The sequence below is a fragment of the Rhamphochromis longiceps genome, linkage group LG23 (genome assembly GCF_057381845.1).
Source record: "Rhamphochromis longiceps isolate RC_006_pf linkage group LG23, R_longiceps_female_GT1.1, whole genome shotgun sequence".
NCBI lineage: Eukaryota > Metazoa > Chordata > Actinopteri > Cichliformes > Cichlidae > Rhamphochromis > Rhamphochromis longiceps.
The window spans coordinates 13,767,123-13,785,822 of NC_140578.1; the positions used below are offsets into that span (position 1 = coordinate 13,767,123).

The 18,700-nt window shown below is 39.6% G+C and overlaps 1 protein-coding gene across 2 annotated transcripts in view; it reads right to left on the reverse strand.

Moving 5' to 3' along the window:
• Positions 1-18,479, reverse strand: part of ryk (receptor like tyrosine kinase) — a 60,894-nt gene extending 42,415 nt beyond the window's left edge. For both annotated transcript variants that reach the window (XM_085397161.1, XM_085397160.1), the window contains exon 1: positions 17,808-18,479. In XM_085397161.1, coding sequence (XP_085253287.1) covers positions 17,808-18,027 — 220 coding nt within the window. In that variant the 5' untranslated portion in view covers positions 18,028-18,479. The remainder of the gene's footprint in view (positions 1-17,807) is intronic.
• Between the last annotated feature and the right edge of the window lie 221 nt (positions 18,480-18,700).

Sequence of the window (18,700 nt, forward strand, 5' to 3'; positions counted from 1 at the left end):
ACTTCTTACAAGCTTAAAACAGGCTTGTTACTTTTGGTTTGTCGGAACTGAAGGGAGTTATTTCATCACTGCAGGCCACCAACATCAAGCAGACTTGAGCCTAAACAGTAACACATGAAAGGCACTCCTTTTTGTGTATTAATCACCAGGAAATGTCGACTAAAACGAGATCAAACGGGTACAAGCGTGTGTCATACTCAGAGGTTAGAGTGGGCCAGTGTTGTTTTTTGACACAACACCGGAACGACTGCAGGTGTCCATAAGTTGCTATCTCAGTACTTCAGCATGTAGCTAGCCCTAGAGAAGACTAGCAAGCATAAAGGGACTGATTTTTTTTTTTAGGGCAAACAGGTTAGTTTGCTGTACTGTGATGGATTTAAACTAAAGAACATTGTGTGCACAGTGTCCGTGGTTTCATGGTCAGAGTTAGGTACATTAAGAATAGCAGAGCTGAATCTGAAATTTAGCTGGTGATGCTGAGATTCATTCACTGAAATCCACTCTTGTAAGAACCTTGTACCATCTAGAAAAAGACCCCCAGCATAAACATACTGTCAGTGTAGAGGATGGAAATCAGCCAGGACAACTCATGAAACATCTGCTCACATCTGGTTGAATTCAATTCTGTACACCCACAAAGAGCAGCAGGTCACCTTACCACAGCCTGTAAACTAAGAAAATCTACTGCAGCTCTCAACAGAAATTATTGTAAGTTGTGATTCTTTTCCCACTCTGAGCCACTACAGGTGATTTTAGGTTTTAGGGTCCCCCCCCACCACCACCACCACCACACCTGTTTAGAGGCAAAGACAACCTCTACAATGTAGGCAAGAGAAAATAGAGCTATTTTTTATTTTCCTTTTTTTCCCCTCTGCTCATGTTCTACTTACCTGATTCAAGCTTAGTACCTTTATTAGAACTGAATATCAGACTAACATAAAGTTTGTATTCCTATCTACTAATATAATTTCTTTATTACATTAATGTGGGACAAGGTTTAGTTAGCTTTGCATAAAAATAGGTGGTAGAGATGTTCTTTGAGGAACTACTTTTGTACTTTTTCACCTTTACTTGAGTAAAGAAGTTCAACTTTTACTGGAGTATTTTTAAACACTAGTACCTGTACTTCTACTTGAGTACAGAATGTCTGTACTTTTGGCACCTCTCAACAGGAATAATTACCTTACTCGTGCTCAACTTTGTGTGCCCCCCTTGTCTCAACATGAGGCCACACACATCTCTTATACCAATTAAATTATGCAGCCAGGCATAAAGGCTCCAAGAAGACGAGAGTGGCTCAAGTTTCTCACAGCACTTTCCACCCAAAATGCCAGAATTTCAAAACAGGAATCGGAGGCGGTGGCAGCAGCAGCAGCAGCCTGTAAGTGTACACAGACTGAGGATGGGGAATAAGTGGTTCCTGAGGTGGAGGAAGTTGAACCATGCACTGCACTTTAATCCCTGACTTAAATACTCAGCTCTCTGGAATGAAAAACAGTATTACCAGGAGATGTGTGTGTAAAAAGGACTCCTTTTTGATTAGTGGTGTGCCTTGCACATCAAACAACTAGAGATGCCACCAGCTCTGATGCTAACTCAGACTTCTCCAGCATGACACTTGAGAGAGTGTTGTTGGCATTTCCCGCACAATTTTTCTGTTTCACTGCAGCATTTAAGCAGTTTGTCGTCAGCATTTCACCACCGATGCCACATTTCTTGTCCCATCCATAAAGAAACCCACAGTTATCAGGCCAAGCACTTGAGCAATATAAAACTAGAATTATTTTTTGCAGCCTTACATTAATTTTTGCATAATCATATGACTAGGATGCACAATTAATGCAGTGCCCCGGTCAATAAACTTAACAGTGCTCCTAACAGCAGATGATTTAATACAGTGGGTGTTTTGTCTGTTTGTATGGAAGTATCTGAAGAATTCATTAAAAAAAATTCATGCATGAAATTACTACCAATATACTGGCACAGCGGCAAAGTAAACGACACGAAAGCAGTGCATGACCCAACTTGCAGAGATCCGTGAGGTAACCAGTGTCTAAGTAACAAAGAAACAAGTACAAACATATTATTATGAAGTATTATTGTATGGAAATTCTTTTAAAGTTCAGATCCCTTAAATCATGTCTCGGTAATTCAACCATTACACTGCTTTCAGAGAGCTGATCGTTGTAATCGCTTGCTCTTTCTGGTTGCTTTCCTTCCTAACATTCCTTCCATCCTAGAGATTCCCTCCACTTCACTGTAAGACACCGTGGAAATAATCCACAGCCTGCTCTGTGGAAAAATGGATTCAAAACTAGTTTAGCCGAAGATAATAAAGTTATAGTAATAACAAGAATAAGGCTTCAGCTCAAATCATTTAAAGTGCTTTTCAAAGCTGAAGTGTTTGTACAAAAGCTTCTTTGCTAAGCCCTGATAGTAGCATGGTGGATCGGTGACATAAAACCATACATTCACTTTCAGTCACTTGGCTCGCAAAAGGACGGAGGGTAAGAATTACCAGCAATGCTCCCAACATACACATGTGCCTCGCCAATGATCAGTCAGTGAATCTACTGAGGCCAGATTCACCAACACTAGGGCCAGCTGGCATTGAAGAACTACTGTCAGGATTTACCAAGGAGCCATATTATTAATAATTTGCAACTAAAATGTACAGACACTGTAATTTTAGGAGCTGGCCTTATTTGTAGGAGTTTCCCTTTCAGAGTGCAAAGTTTGGGAGGAGAATATTTAAATTAATTATACATAATAATGATTTACGGAGGTTTGTGGTGGTTAACTACAAATTAAGCCAAATATAATTAATGAAAAATAACGTTTGCCTCATTGTGCACCACACGTGATTGGTGCAGCTCAGTGTGGTCATTTATTTAGAAAGACGGGATAAGAGGTTGCCTGAATAAGTGTATAACTAGCACAGATGTCCAGTTCTTCAGTTAGTCCTCATCCCAGACGTTTAGAGCCGACGCTTCATATTCCTGGTCCTCAATAATACCGTGAATTTGATGAAACACAGCATAGCTTGAAAGAAAAGGAAAGAATCCAAATATGCTACTTTAGTAAGTCACAGAAACACTTAATCAGTGTTTTATATATAATTTTATTGTATTTGTATTTTAATTTTAGGCTTGTATTATACTCAAGTTTCTAAATGCTTTTCTTTCGTACTTGATTTTTGTACTTATTTCTTCAAGTTAACTGGAAAAAAAGTACTTAGCCATTTCTCTACTCTGTTTAAGCTGGTATATAGTTTTCTATATGTAGTCTTTAATGTTTTGCCTGCTACAACAGGAATTTCCCAGCTTCTGGGATAGATCTCAAGTATATCTCATCTTAGTGAATAGTATGGAATGATCTTTCTGACCACACCAATGAAGTTCTGACGGATGCCATGTAACAAAGGTCCATTCTGAGTCAGTAAAAAAACAAAACAAACAACATACAGTATGCATGATTTATATATCTAGGAGAAACGAGATGCACCACAAAAATGAATAGCATGAAGAAGCTGTTCAGAATAAAGATTTGGTGAACATTTGAGGACGCCGTCCTAGTCTGACACTAGTAATGTAAAAAGAAAGAACATACATATGTTCAAATCCCTATAAAAGCCACATGAGATGATGTATAAAACCACACAGAGCACCACACTGACACACTACACCTCAGAGCAGCTCAGTACAATCAGTCCTCTGCTGTTCACCACAATATGAGGACTTTCCTTAAGGGCACAACAACCCTGATTCTAACCATGACAGAGGAGAGGGGCTTACTCACTCTCATCCCTCTTCCTACATTTTTCTTAGTGGTTCAGACCTGAATAACTGAAGTGCCAAAAACTTCAGTTCCTCTAATGTCCACTTGAGTAATGTCCATTTTCAAAAACGAGTCTGTAGCCAATCAGTGTTTGCTACGTCTCACATCTACTAAATGGAGTCAATAAATTGGACCTCCCCTCAATGTTTTTGTTTCAAGAGTCTTTTGGAATATTTCCTAATGTAATTATGAACTGTGAATCATGCAAAGCAACTTTGTTTCATGCAAAGCTACTGTAGTAGGGAGCTTTCCCACTGGAACAGGGTAACTAATGACAAAGGGGGGAAAAAATAATAAAATACCCCATAATAATGAATAATGTGCTGAAAGAAAGATTTTTGAAACCTTCATATCAAAAGTGAAACCATTTCATTTCATACACAGCACAGTATCTACACAGTTATAAAACAAAGCAATAAGCCAGTAATATGAAATTCAGCTTAGCAGAGTGTCACTACATTTTAAGTCAACACTCCTCTGCGAGCTGTGGATCACATTGCAGACTTTGAAAAAGGAGAACAAAAGGTGGTAGTGGCCAGGTGGCAAAGTCCAGGGCAGATATAACAAAGACCCTCTTGTACCTCCCAAAGCCTCCATCCCTGAGTGCTCAGGAGATAAACACTCCTTACAGCTTCTCTCTGGAAAGATAGTGGCCACACAAGCCAAAGAAGGAGAAAATGAGGGCACACGTGAAACCCTATCAACTGGAAACTCTAAACAAATCCACAGACACAGGAAGGAGGCGGGGGGTAAAGACATCAGAGCCGCAGTGGAGCTACTCAACGAAAAGGCCTGATTTTCAAGTGTGACTGGAAATAAGGTAAAGCTAGCTGAGTTGAGGTTCAAGTTAAAGCAGCATATATCCCAGAAGTTGCAATAAGCAACTGCAAAATCTTCAAATCTATTCCACTGGTAATAATGTCTGAATAAAGGTATTTTGCTGCAGGTACAGGAAGCCTGTTGCAGTAACATCTAAAATAAGACTAAGTTTAGAAATCCCCTCCAACTGAATGACGTGAATATGTTTGTGTAGCAGTTTGCCTAGACCACAAAAAAAGCACATTAGCGCAGAAAAACAGTATGCAAGAACAAATATTAAAAGAACCGGATAATCATGACTCCACAATATAGCATCATGCACATATTTTAAATCATTAAAAGAAGAGTTCTAAATGACAGCTTTCTTGTAGTGTTTTAATATGCAAAATTCCATTGGCGCCATTACAGCTTTGTAGGATTTAATAATAACCTGCATGACAACACACTATGGCTCAGTTGGTGTTTTTTTTTTTTTTAAATCAGTATACGCCACAGCCAAAGTCCCCCACCCCCAAAAAAGAGATTAAATTATTTTCTAACTGAAAAAGACGTATATAATTGTAATGTAGGGCAGGGTTTAATTTTAGCTTGGATCAAACAAACAAATAACCAGCTTTTTTTGCTTTGATAACATTGGCTCTAATATGAGGCGCTGAGCTACCAATTCTCCACGGGCAGTCACCTGACATGCCATCTAGCTCACAGTTAGATTCAACAGGCAATCAAGTTCGTTCTATCCAGTTTGTCCCATAAAAAAAGCTGCGGTACAGGGGTCTGAGGGGTGGGAAGCTTAAGTGCATCATATGTAGGCCAGGCTGGGACAGAGTCGTTTACAGTCTCAGGAGATGACTGGAAAGATAACGCTAGGAGCACATACGTACTATGGAAAATACAAGAACAGGAAAATGAAGCCAAGTCCAGTTCCTGGGCTGTGCGAGTGATACATTTGTTAGGCCTGTGAAGTAGCTAGGAAGCTCGCAATTTTCTAGTTGTTAAATCAGGGTCTCTATGTCACTGTAAAATAAAATAAAAAATCAAGGGTCTTTAACCCCCTGATAAAATTAAAAACAGCTTTTTCTGCAGGCTACACTATCTGGAAATATATGCAGATCAAGCAGAAGGGCAGGATGAGACTTTACAACAGCGCTGTGAAGTCAGTCCTGTTTATGGGTCAGATTACTGAAAACCAAGACAAACGTCAGAGCAACCAAAGACCTCCACACTGGGCATCTTTTCATTTTTTCTAGTAACTGCTTGTCCCTGGTGGTCTGCATCCACTGTGTGATGCCTGCTGGGGGCAAAAAAAAAAAGGAACACCAGGCGACAGCGGTCTCGTGCCTCAGGAGACGTGCACATCATGCAGTGAAAGAAAGCTGAAACAGACACCAAACTGCTGATCCAGAGACAAAAGCAGCAGAATTCAACTGATGATCATTCCATTGGTTCAAAATACACGAACCTTGTGGTTTTTACTTCCTCCTCGAAGATGTTAGTCATCTCAGCTCTTACAGTGCATTGCTGTAACGGGATTTGATTTATGGGCTTGATTTATAAGAAAGGAAAAAGTCAAAATGAATACATTAAAACTTTTTCTTTAATTTAGTTTTATTTTTTTCTCTTCTGATTATTTTGTTCACACTCACGGAAACATTACTTTACCCTTACTTTTGCATATTTTCTGTAAACGTGTGTTAAAACTGAACTAAACTGGGATCAATCTTCTTTCTTGAAAACACATCATCATCTCTTTCCCTGGAAACATTTTAGTCGCTTTTCTCTGCAGAAAACCACTTTTAGAAGTTTCTTTACATCCAGTAACTAAAAAGGAGTTTTAGCATCCAAGCTTAGGAATAAAAAACTGAATCCCCCTTAATGATGTGAATTTAGCATGACCGAACTTCCCGAACGAAGAGCACTGCTGAGCTTTTACAGATGGCCTGCAAACAACAGCACTAGATGAACTTCAGGGTTCCTTAAAGCCAGAAGAAAAACTCGCATTAAGTCACCATCTTTGTGGCTTTCTTTCACTCACTTCAAAGAGGCTGTACATCAGTTTCTTTCTTTTCTTCCTTGGAGCAGCCCGAGGGCAGACGCGAATGAAGGCAGGGAGAGGAATCTGGGGAAGACTGTCCTATAAAAAGGCTCCTCATTCATGGTTACTTTTTGCTCAAAAGGGACTCATTCGTTTACTCAACAAATATCAACCAGTTCACTGAGAAAATGATCAGCAGTTTCATTTCATCCTGAATAAAGGGTCATTTAAGAGGCCTCTCATCTCACACCTACTCATCTATATTTGGCTTTGTGTGTGCAGTTGTGGCCAAAGGTTTTGGCAGTGGCACAAAGTTTGTTTTTTTACACGTTTTTGTGATTTATTGAACAACAATCACAAGGATTTCACACATATCTAAAAACTTATTGGCAAATAAATAAAACTTTAGTTTTAGCAGTGAGGCCACTGGCAAAACTTTTGGTCACGACTGTACAGCAGCCTTTGAAAGGCTAGGTTGTGAGCACGAGGTCAGATGTAGGGAGGTGCATTCCCCTAACACAGCATATCACCTATTTTATGACAGCACAAAGATGAAAAGGCTCCATCTGATTTAAGCTTCTCCTGCTCCTAACATTTCTCAAGTCAAATTAAATAACCCTACAATACTGAAAGAAAACATGACAGTATATTTCCGATTTCAACAGGAGGGCAACCATCTTCTAAAACGAACTTCTGAGTGCAGAGATTTTCAGACAAAAGATGTGAAGGCAGGGGCTCCTCTATTCAGCTACGGGATCCTTGGAGAGTGGCATGAAAGAAATGAATACTGCTGCCAATCACTCCTCACTGTTCACAGGCTCTTTTTCAAAGCCCCGGCTTTGTCTTTCAGGTCTTTGGAGGAGGGGAGGAAAGCCTGTTACCCGACCTGGACGTAGAGTTTTACTCCTTAGCTTGCATGTTGAAAAAGATCTGGCTTTATTTGTCATTTTTGGAGGATTTACACTCAACTCTGACCTACTCGCCTGACTGCGAGACTGAAAAACATGACTACACAGCTAGAAGTTTTCCCCTTGGAAGGAACAACGATGTGCAAAGGAAAGGATCTATATGTTTTGAAGGAAACCTATTATGCTCATTTCCAGCTTTATATGTTTAATGTTAGACTACTAAAATAAAATTATTCGTCTCAGCTGCTCTTAGATTCTTGCAGTCTAAGAGTATCTTTGAATGAGTCACATTTGAAAATATTCCTTGATATGATTGACAGTTCATCCTCTGCGTCTCTGGCGTTAGCATCTTTCTCTTTCCATTTGTCTTTCTGAATTTATCTTCACTCCATCTTTTTTTCCTCGAGCTTTACTAGAGTAGCTTTGCTTGACTCGCAGTCCAAAATAATCCTCATCTTAAACTGGGCCTTGAAACAGCACCTCAGTTCATCATAACGTACTGTTCAGACTATTTGACGCTTACTGACTGCATCTCTATGACACATAGCAAACAATGCATTGGTGGCACAGCACCCTAAAACAGAAAATGGGTTTCCAGAGTTGACAACAACGGCACTCATTACTGTGATCATAATCAAATCCTTCAGAGGTAAAAACCCAGTGACAGTCCTTCAAACCATCTGATCAACAAGCTTAAATGTGAAGAAAAGCATTTTTTCCAGCTCCTCCCACCAGCGATAAAGCTGACGAATAAAGAAGTTATAAAGTAAAATATATTGCATTGAACACTAAGTAAGATAACACAGACTTGCCTGATCAGCCCATCATAGACATCTTCAGTTTTATTAAGATTTTTGAATCCTTAAGATGTTTATGCTGTTCGTGTATGTGCTGTACATGCTACAGCAGAGAGTGAACCTACCAGCAAAGCAGTAATTCAACATGTCCAAAATAATACAGTCATGTAATACACGATGTAGTTGTAAATTGCCTTGCGTTATCGAGCAGCCAAACTATGATATCACGTGTTTCAATAATAAACATAATTCATACATCTTAGAATGTCAAACATTATTTCACTTATTTGTCTTTAAAAATCTTTTTTTTTCTGCCATTAGATATATTTATATTGTAGTTATTAGTAGTAGTTATTAAGGGCCCTTTAAGGACGACCGTGGTTCAGGGGGTTGGGAAGCTCATCTTGTAACCGGTTCGATCCCCTGCTCTGTCTGTCTTGGTCGTTGTGTCCTTGGGCAAGAAGACACTTCACCTACCGCCTACTGGTGTTGGCCAGAGGGGCCGATGGTGCAAGCCTCGCTTCTGTCAGTCAGTGGCTACAACTGTAGCTTGCCTCTACCAGTGTGTGAATGTGAGAGTGAATGAATAGTGGAATTGTAAAGTGCTTTGAGGGTCTCGAAAAGCGCTACATAAATGCAATCTATTATTAATAATAAAACTATTCTGGTAGCACTATGATGCTTTCTGTTGGATTTCCTTTATGAAACTGACTCAGTCTCTCAACAAATTTAGATGCATTAAACGTAATTCCCATTCCCAAAAGTAGGGCAGGGCAATATGGCCAAAAATATTTATCACAATATAGATTTGAAAATATGCGATAACGATATAACTGACGCAAGACAAAACTCCACAACTTTATTAGTGCAAAAAAAAACCATCAATGTATTTTCACTTAAACAAGCAGCTGTTTTTTTTTTTTAAGTGCATTAAAGCTATATAAAAATTTAACATTGCAAATGCAAATTCCTTGCTGACAGTTTAACCAAAAGGCATTTCCAGTGGAAATTGGCCGACATATCCTGAGCGTAACCATGTATAATATCCACAAAACTTAAAAAGAGGTTATACACACACAATACGATAATATTATGTTGAAGCACAGTACATATCACTCCGCGAGGCTCCTGACTACGGTAGCCGTAATGCTCCGACAATCCATCAAGCGGTGTGGCTTCGTAGTTTAGCGAAGTCGTACTCAAACATTTTTGACAGATTTTTGAGCAGGGTACCACATAAAATCGGTTCGAGGTCAGTAAGCACAACCAGAATTCATACATAAGGCACACCAGGATATGAGGGGCACTGTCGATTTTTCCGAAAATCAAAGGATAGATTTTAAGTGTGCCGTATTTTTCCGAAAAACACAGTAATAACAACGGCCCGCTTGCATGCTCGACCAAAAATTGTGCTTTGGTGTGTATCTGATGGACGAAAGCCAAACCAGTTCCACACCAGTGAAGTTGCACTATTTTTACAAACCAATTCTGGTTCATCCGTTTCATTCAACAATCCGCTTTCACCCTTCTCATTCTCCGTCGCCACCATGCTTTTTCCGCCATGTGTGAATGAAAACAAAGGCACTGTGCATGCGCATTTCACCCATATTCTATCACGATATTTCATTTTACCCAAAAGTATTTCAAAACAATTTTAATAGGAAAACGGCTCATTTTGTCTGCACAATTCTAATTTTTAGCTGGGGTCTGAGGAAGCAAAGGTTTTGCTTGACTTGTAGAGCTCTGGAAAAGCATTGCACTAATACAGAGCAAAGATTAGACAACAAGGATCTTGTATGCAGCTTTTCCACCAAGAAAAATCTTCTGTGTTACAGATTTAACCCACTGGGGATCGTACCCTGGAAAAATAGGCTCAGTGAGGTTGTTATTATAGGTGACAGTAAATGAATGTGCAGAAAACTTATTTTTGCTTCATGTTTTAAATAATCGCATGGATGGTCAACATGACAGGAAAGAGAGAAAGACACAAAGAAAGCCATTGAGGCCTGTAAAACCAGTGTCACAGCTCGGGTCACGGGCCGCATGAATGCAGTCCAAGGTGGCCAATGTGATGCAGCGTCTGTGTGAAAACCAAACGAACAATAATGGTCACGGTGGTTTTAAGAGGTTTCTGAAAAGCCTCTAAAATGGAAGATCTAACAGACTGTTATAGTAAACATTCACATTTGGTAAGTGGTGGTGAGTTAAAGTTTTAGCAGTAAAGTTTTGCCTTAAAGTATAAATGTTTAGCTTAGAATTCCAAATGGAACTATTTCTTGATTCCCATCCTTATATTTGATGTAAGAAAGTGATGGCCTGTTTCGGTTTTTGATGTTTTATGGACAACAGAATAACTTGATTAACAGACACTCCCCTCTTTCCTCTTCCTCTGAATAAGATCTGTTGTTACTTAACTGACCCAACTCTTTCCCTACTTAAATGTAATTTCTTACAGATGTGATTAACAAACTATGGGTTCAACCTTCATGGAAGTTCATTGCGCTCCTTCATATCAGGAGGAGTGTAACGTTTTGTAAAAAGAGTTGGCTCATCTTTTAAACTGATCCTGGGGCTCGAGCACTGCTTCAGTAATTTAATCTGACCTGCACAGCTGCAACACAATTCAGACCAAGGATGTGGGCCTGGAGAAAGAGCTGATATGGGAGCTGAGGGTAGGAATGCATGTGGATTCTTGAGGCAGACAGTTCTCTACTCATTTATCATATGCAAAATCAATCAGGGATGCTGCCCGTCTGTCATCCATGCAGAGAGTTTTCCGGTTCTTTACCAGCCCCCTGAGAGTCAGACTGTTTGGTAGAGTTATCAGAATAAAACAGACAGTCCATCAGCTATGAGCGCACACACCACTCCAACACTACATTAAATGGTTATATTACATTTTATTATTATAACAACAACTTCTCAATGCTTTTTCAATGCTGCCTCTGACATAGTCAAACACTATTCTCCTACACAATCTACAATGCTGAGCTCTACTCTCCACCTTCGCCTCTCTAATGGAAACTTTTCTGTGGTTATATATATATAATATAGCTCCTCTGCTCTCCATTTTTAATTGCGGTGTTCCTCAAGGCTCTACATTTGGTCCACTTTTATTACCGTTACCAAAAAGTTAATGATTTTGGTAGTGTTTGCTGCTGATAGCTCGAAAAACTTTGAATAAATTCTGATAATACTTTGTTGGGGGGTGTAGACTGGGGTCATGTTAACATAACATTAAAATATGGTTTACATTAGCCAAGCCCTTCAAGGTCAACTTTAGGGCAGCAATGATTCATTGAGTACGTTGAATAATTCAGTGATAAAAATCTGACACAAATTCTTTGCTTTGAAGCTTCATTTAATACATGGCTCTGTACCGCAACAATCTCGTAATGTAAATGCAAATGTGTCACCTACATTTGCGACTAAGACAGACCCGCAATAGAAACATATTCAGAAGCAGAGTGTGAAGTTGAATGTTGATAACTTGTGTCAGCTGTTATGCAGATGACACAACTAGATCCTTGATCATTTACCTGCCTAAGTGATGTTAAATGCAGGGTTTCCCAAAAAAAATTCTAAATTCTGTTCCCTTTGCCAACAGTTTGCTTGGTTCAATGGCCACAAATACCAAGCAGCCTTCCCACAAGCAAGACTTGAAGCTAGCCAATTAGGCAATAAACTCACCAGGAATGTGTTTACTGATGTCATGAAGCAAGAGTCTATTTTCCCATAGATTTCTATAAAACTCAAAGTGTTCCTGAAACTTAATGAGTTGCCCTCTGTTTGTTGAAATAATGCAACAACCTGCAACAATGCTGAAAAACAGGCCAGCCAATTTCATTACTTACACCTGCTTTTCCTACTCTGATCTGTCCCAAAGATTCCCAAGAAAAGAGTCTTATGTGTTGACTCACAGGCCAGTTAACAGTGTAACTGTACACAGAGTGGCTGTGTGAATAACACATTAATTACATGGCCAAGCACATACCTCAGGCTCAGAGCTTTACTTTATATTAAATAAAAGCTTTTCCTGTTGTGGTAGTGAAAACTATTTTAGGAGATTAAAGCCCCCTCTAGCTGAAGTCACGGACATGTTCCTGCACACAAGGCTGGTAAAGTGCACTTCTGAATACCCCCACTTTGGGGGTTTCAAAGGTGTTTCCATATGGTGTTAACTAAAATGTAAAAGCTGCATTGTTTCCACTCAACCTGATTGTTGTAGATAGTCTTATTTATGCAACAGCTTGCTCTCAAAGCATTCTTATAGTGAATAAGGGGACAGCACTGATTCAGCAATGAATAATAAAACACATGAACTTACTGTACCTTGCATAAAATGACAGTTGCTCATCAGCTGGTTTGTGACTTATGTTTCAATGTCAGTTCAGAGTCAAACTAACCTATTGAAGACACATTAACCTGCACTTTTACTATGTCACATTTAGACACAGCATAGTGCAACTTAGTGCTGACAATGCCTGATAGAATTATTCGAAGTCTTAAAAAACTGCAGAAACTGAATTATCCCCACTATGACCTATGAAATTAAATTTTTTTGTAGATGCATGTTATAAATCTGCTTTCATAAATGTGTTTGACATCTTACAAAATACAGAGACCTGATTAAAACCAAAAGTAAACTGCAGTCAGACTCTCCGGCAGGCTGTCTACATTACGATGCTGACACCGGGCAACTCAACTCTCAAGCAAGTTTAATTCCTGCAGTTACTGCTGCATCATGGAAGATTCTGTCCACACATACTTTTAGCGCCGCAGACATAGTTGTCAAACATTAAGAGATTTCGCCGTACAACCAGATGAGGTTTCAGGCAAACCGCAAGAGAGGCCCTGGTCTGGCAGCAGAAGATTAACTGTAACGTGATGGAGAACAAGGGGAACCCAAAGGGACAGAGTCAGCCAACGATCCAACACCAGTCAGAGAGGAGAGAGAAAGCACAAAGGGTGGTACATTGGTGCCGGGGCAGTTAACAAGTCAAGGCTGCAGGCAATGAAATACTGAATGCATGTGGCATGAGGACACAAGGGCTCAATTTGGGAAATGGTGGGGGCATAATTTTGGCAGGGAGACTACAGTCCTTTCTTTGAAAATTTAGGAAATTCTCGTTACATTTCCTGCAATTATACACGGCACAGTCACTCCATATAAAATTAAATCTGGAAAAAGTCCCTGACCCTCAAAATCAGCAAATATTTTTTGGACATTAAGTTTAGGATATTAAATTTACACACAGAAACTTTTACCATGATATTAATGTGTGAATGCCTCAACCCGCTGGCAAAGGTTCGAATCCTACGTGTGACGGTTTCCACACATCTTCCCGCTTGCCTCCGCTCTGCTTTCTTGACACTCTTCAGTGTACCCTTTCACATACAGCCATCTTCAGCAAGCACTTCCGCTTCTACACCTCTTTTCAGCAGATAATTCTGCTTTTTCAGTTGTTTTCAGCAGATTCCAATATGAGGCATTCACACTGCATTTTCGCAGGAAATGCAACTTTTTCTAGTTATTATTATTCTAGTTGCTCTGACCTTTGCTGGTTAACTAGTCCCCCAGTTTTCAGCCGATTTTCAAACTTTAAACTGTTCTGCTCTTTCTGCTGAAGCGTGCTGTATCTTTTGGTGCTCATAACTTCTATACTTTTTCAGATATTAAGCTTTTTATGCGATTTTTTGGCCCATTTTGCTGAATGGGACAACATTATCAGTGTGATCACCAGTTTAGCTTGCTGAGCTGAGCCATGTTTTAGCTCAGTGAGATGGAGCAACCGTTCTTAGAGCAGACAGGCCGGGTTCTGCTGATTCACCTCTTTTCAGGACAATTTTCAGGTTCTTTGTCTGTTTTTTGCTGAACATTCAGCATTTTCACCCATTTTCAGCACAATTTAGCTTCTTCTGCTTGAGACCAGAACTGGTTTGGCTCAGTGGAATGAGCAGCCGCCGTGAGATCCGGTGGCAATGGTTCGAATCCTACATGTGACAGTTGCCGCACATCTTCCCTGCTTGCATGTAATCTGCTTTCTTAACACTGCCCTTTCAAATAGAGCCATTTTCAGCAAAGAGTTCAGCTTCTACACAGTGTTTTTTCAACAGGTTCTCCTTCTTCTGCTGTTTTCAGATTACACTACAAGGCATTCACACTGCATTTTCACAGGAAATGCAACTTTTTCTAGTGAATATTTGAATTCATGTGTTACAAAGCCTCCAAGTACATCAAGGTTAAAAATTACAATTTTTTTTTTTTAATTTACATTACTACTTCACCCTTTCGGAGCCCCTGTAGATTCAAAGTACAGGAGACATTCACATAGTGATGTAGAAGAACAGCCCTGACGACTTCATGTGACTCATGTGACATCTCCTGTACTTGAAGACTTAAGGGCTCAAAAACTATGGAAAAAGAAAACTAAATGGGTATTTTCCCCATCAAATCCTATTTAACTTCCTTAAATATCTCAAGGGTATTGTAATTTTTTTTGTTTTTAAATCTGCTAATCCCTGGTGATGCGGTAAATACACGTAACCTCACAAAAAAAACAAAAAAAAAAAAACACTTGTTCAATAACTAATCAAACAACAGTGCCGGTCATTCTCAAACAAATGATTTAACACCACATCCCAAAAGTCCCTGCTATAAATTAGGCCCATACACAGGGAGGTTTACCAGCACACGGTCCTGTTAAAAAAGCTGGATGCAGCTGGAGGTACTTCCCAAAAGATTCCCCAACAGAAACAACATAATTCTGCTGATGCCACTATAAGATGACTCGTTTATCGAAAGGAAGACGTCAGTTAGCAGGAGCTGCAACACGAGATTACTCCCTCCACGGGGACATTACATACAAACACTTCTACCCCTTCATTAGCCTGTGCACATGGTAAATGGCTGGTTTCAAAGTGCACGTTCAACACTTCTAAAGCAAACCCTCCATTAACAACTTAGGACCAATTCACAGGCTGGCTTCACCTTGTCACTAAGATTTTAAACATTCAGACAGTGTTAGACCAACATAACACTGATGGCTTGCACCAACAGCAGCACAGTCATGAGATGACAACCAGCACTTCTGATTATTCTGCTGATGTTCTAATGCCACTGTACATTTAATCCTAATCAGCAACATCATAACAATCATGAGACACAACCTTATAAACTGACCAACCACAACAACAACAACAAAAACGACGACCAATCCGGTTGTTCAGTGATGACGCGACGAATCCTACTTCCGGGTCTAAAGTAGTCTGCGTTTAATATGGCTTTTGTGTTGTTAACATGTTTAATGTTTTGTATTTTCTTATATTTGATCTCAAAAAGCTCCTAAAACAGTCAGTGATCCCTGTTGACCTCCCTCGGCTTTTATTACCGTTAATCATTTATTTAAGCTCAGTTTTTAAAACCTTAGGATGTAGCTACAGCCCAGCCCATGCAGCAGTTTATGAATGACTAACCTCGTATTGTGGATGGATTATCTCAGTTGTTCTCCTGGCTGAAGTTTGGTCCTTTTACAGCATCCTGCCATGCGATTACATTTGTTCCTGACCACCGAAAACACTCACGTTAACTTTTATCGAGTGGAAAAAAAGTTAGCTTGTTCATATTATGCTAGCATAGCTGTGTCGCTAGCGGTCACGTAGCACATCATTATATACCAGCTAGCCAAACTTCAGTAACCCTACAAACGGCACTGCTGTTTTGTTTTCTGTCTTCATTTATGTTGGAAGTGATAACAGAGCTGTACATTTTAATTTGTTTCCAAAACCCCGCAGTCAGGACATGCTATATTGTATTTAGATAGAAGCTAGCGAGCTAACTCCCTGCTAACTTCTAACTCCGTTAAATGTCATAAATTCCATTTTCATGGATGCCTGGATGTTAAACTCAATTGTTACACCTGGTAGAGCAGAACGCTGATCATTTTATTAAAGATGAAAGACTTTAGACTGTTTTTCCAACTCTCAGTAATGCCATAGTGATCGTTGGATATATGGACCTGCAGCGGAGTTTAGACCCAGACACGGCTAGTGACGTCAGACTGAACAACCGGATTATATCACAACATATCAGAAACATGTAAAGGTTACTTTGACCCGTACATGTACAGTACTGATGCCTCATCAGTGACACTGGCAGTCAACTAATAAATTCACGAGGACAATTTAAATAAATATTCAAGAAATAACTTGCAAATTTACCAAATAGAACAAAATAATTAGACAAAAAAATCTTTAAAAGAAAGTCTTAAATTAAGACAAAACTTGCCAATTTACAAGAACATAAGTGATAAACTTAAAATATTTTTAAACTCCTATATTTCCTAGATAAACGGATAAATTCATTAGACAAATGTGCAAAAATAGGACATTAAAAAAAAAGGAGAAAAGTAAAAGAAAACTACGGAAGCGTAGAGCTGCCACCCAGGCAAAAGAAAAATACAATTGTATCACGTTATAACGTGAAAGGTTTATTGTTCTAACAAGATACTTTTCCTGTTTGTACAATATACTATCATGTTTGTACAATATACTTTTCACGTTTGAACAACATAATATCACGTTATTACAATATACATAATGATCACGTTCGTACAATATAGGATCACGTTCGTACAATATAGGATCACGTTCGTACAATATAGGATCACGTTCGTACAATATAAATATTATATTGTACGAACGTGATAATTATGTATATTGTAATAACGTGATATTATGTTGTTCAAACGTGAAAAGTATATTGTACAAACATGATAGTATATTGTACAAACAGGAAAAGTATCTTGTTAGAACAATAAACCTTTCACCTTATAACGTGATACACTTGTATTTTTCTTTTGCCTGGGTGGCAGCTCTACGCTTCCGTAGAAAACGTCTGATTCACGAGAGAATTTTTTGGGGGAAACCCCCCCCCCCCCCAAAAAAAGAAAATTCACTAGAAAAACTGAAACATTTACCCCCACAAACTAATTGACGAATCAAATGGACAAAAACTGGCAAATTTAGGATTAAAAGGGCAATTTCAAAAGACAAAAACAGTGAAATATACGGGAAAGGGGGCAATTTTTCAAGAACAAATATTATTTTATGAAAAACGAACACAATTAGAAGAGAAAACTCAAAAATTTGCCAGATAAAAAGTAAGAATTTATGAGAATTTTTTTTACTTTTACAAATACAGAGGAAACACTAGAAAAAAATAGAAAAGAATCACAGCTGTAAATCATTGATATAATGTACCTGCACAATTAGCTGTAACAGTTCGGTGGAGTTCGTCCAAGTTTTAAAGCTAAATTTACAGATGTGAGGGGCACACAAACACATGAAGTGGACAGACAAGTGGACAGATTGCAAAGTTTGAACACAGCTGGATTACTATGCAGGCCTCCTTACCCAGGAGCTTCTTCACCTCCTCCACACTCATGTAGATGTTGACTCCGGGGTTGTTGTTGTTGTTGTTGTTGTTGACGCCTACGGGGCTGCCCGGGCTGGCCAGGCAGCCGGCCCCTTCCAGCAGCAGCAGGAAGAAGAAGCCCCCCAGCCTCCAGAGCACCGAGTGCGGCCACACTCGGGACTCGGACGGGCTGTCGGAGCCGCGGATCAACCCCAGCATAACGACGGTGGTTGTCTGGCTCGCTGTTGTTCTCGCTGTTCCCAGAGAATTTCTTTCTCATCCGTATCTGAAATTAATCCCGGGAGGCAACATTACGAGTTACTTCAAGCCCCGACACTCTTACTCACTATCGCGTTTTTAGGGTTTTTTTTGTCCTTTCGTGGTAGCTGGAGCGGGCTAAGTTAGCCGGAGCGGGCTAACTTTCAGTCAGGCTGTGCTAACCGTCCGCGGTCCGACTCGCAGTTGATTGTTTGACTGTTCAGGAGATTTACGAGCAACGTAAAATACACACCGGATATCTCCACATTGAGACGCTTTGATTTCTGTGGGTAGAAGCGAAAGAAGAGTAAAAAGTGCCCTAAGCAGCAAACTAGCTAATACATCCAGCTTTCCCCCTCCATGGTCTCTGCTCCCGACGCTTTTTCCTCTCAGTTTTCACTCCGGGCAGGAAGGGGGGCAACGGGGGCGCGCAGCGCTCTGGCTTCTGCTGCCTTCACGTGCCGTCGGAAATATTACAGCCAGCGGACAATAAGGAAACAACAAGTTAATGTCATTTATTTATTTGTATTATTATAATTTCTACATTAAAAGATACGCATGCCTCAAATAAAGATATAAAGAATGCATAAAGTGGAAAAAAGACCGACTTTATCTAGATGGCATGTTAGACTTT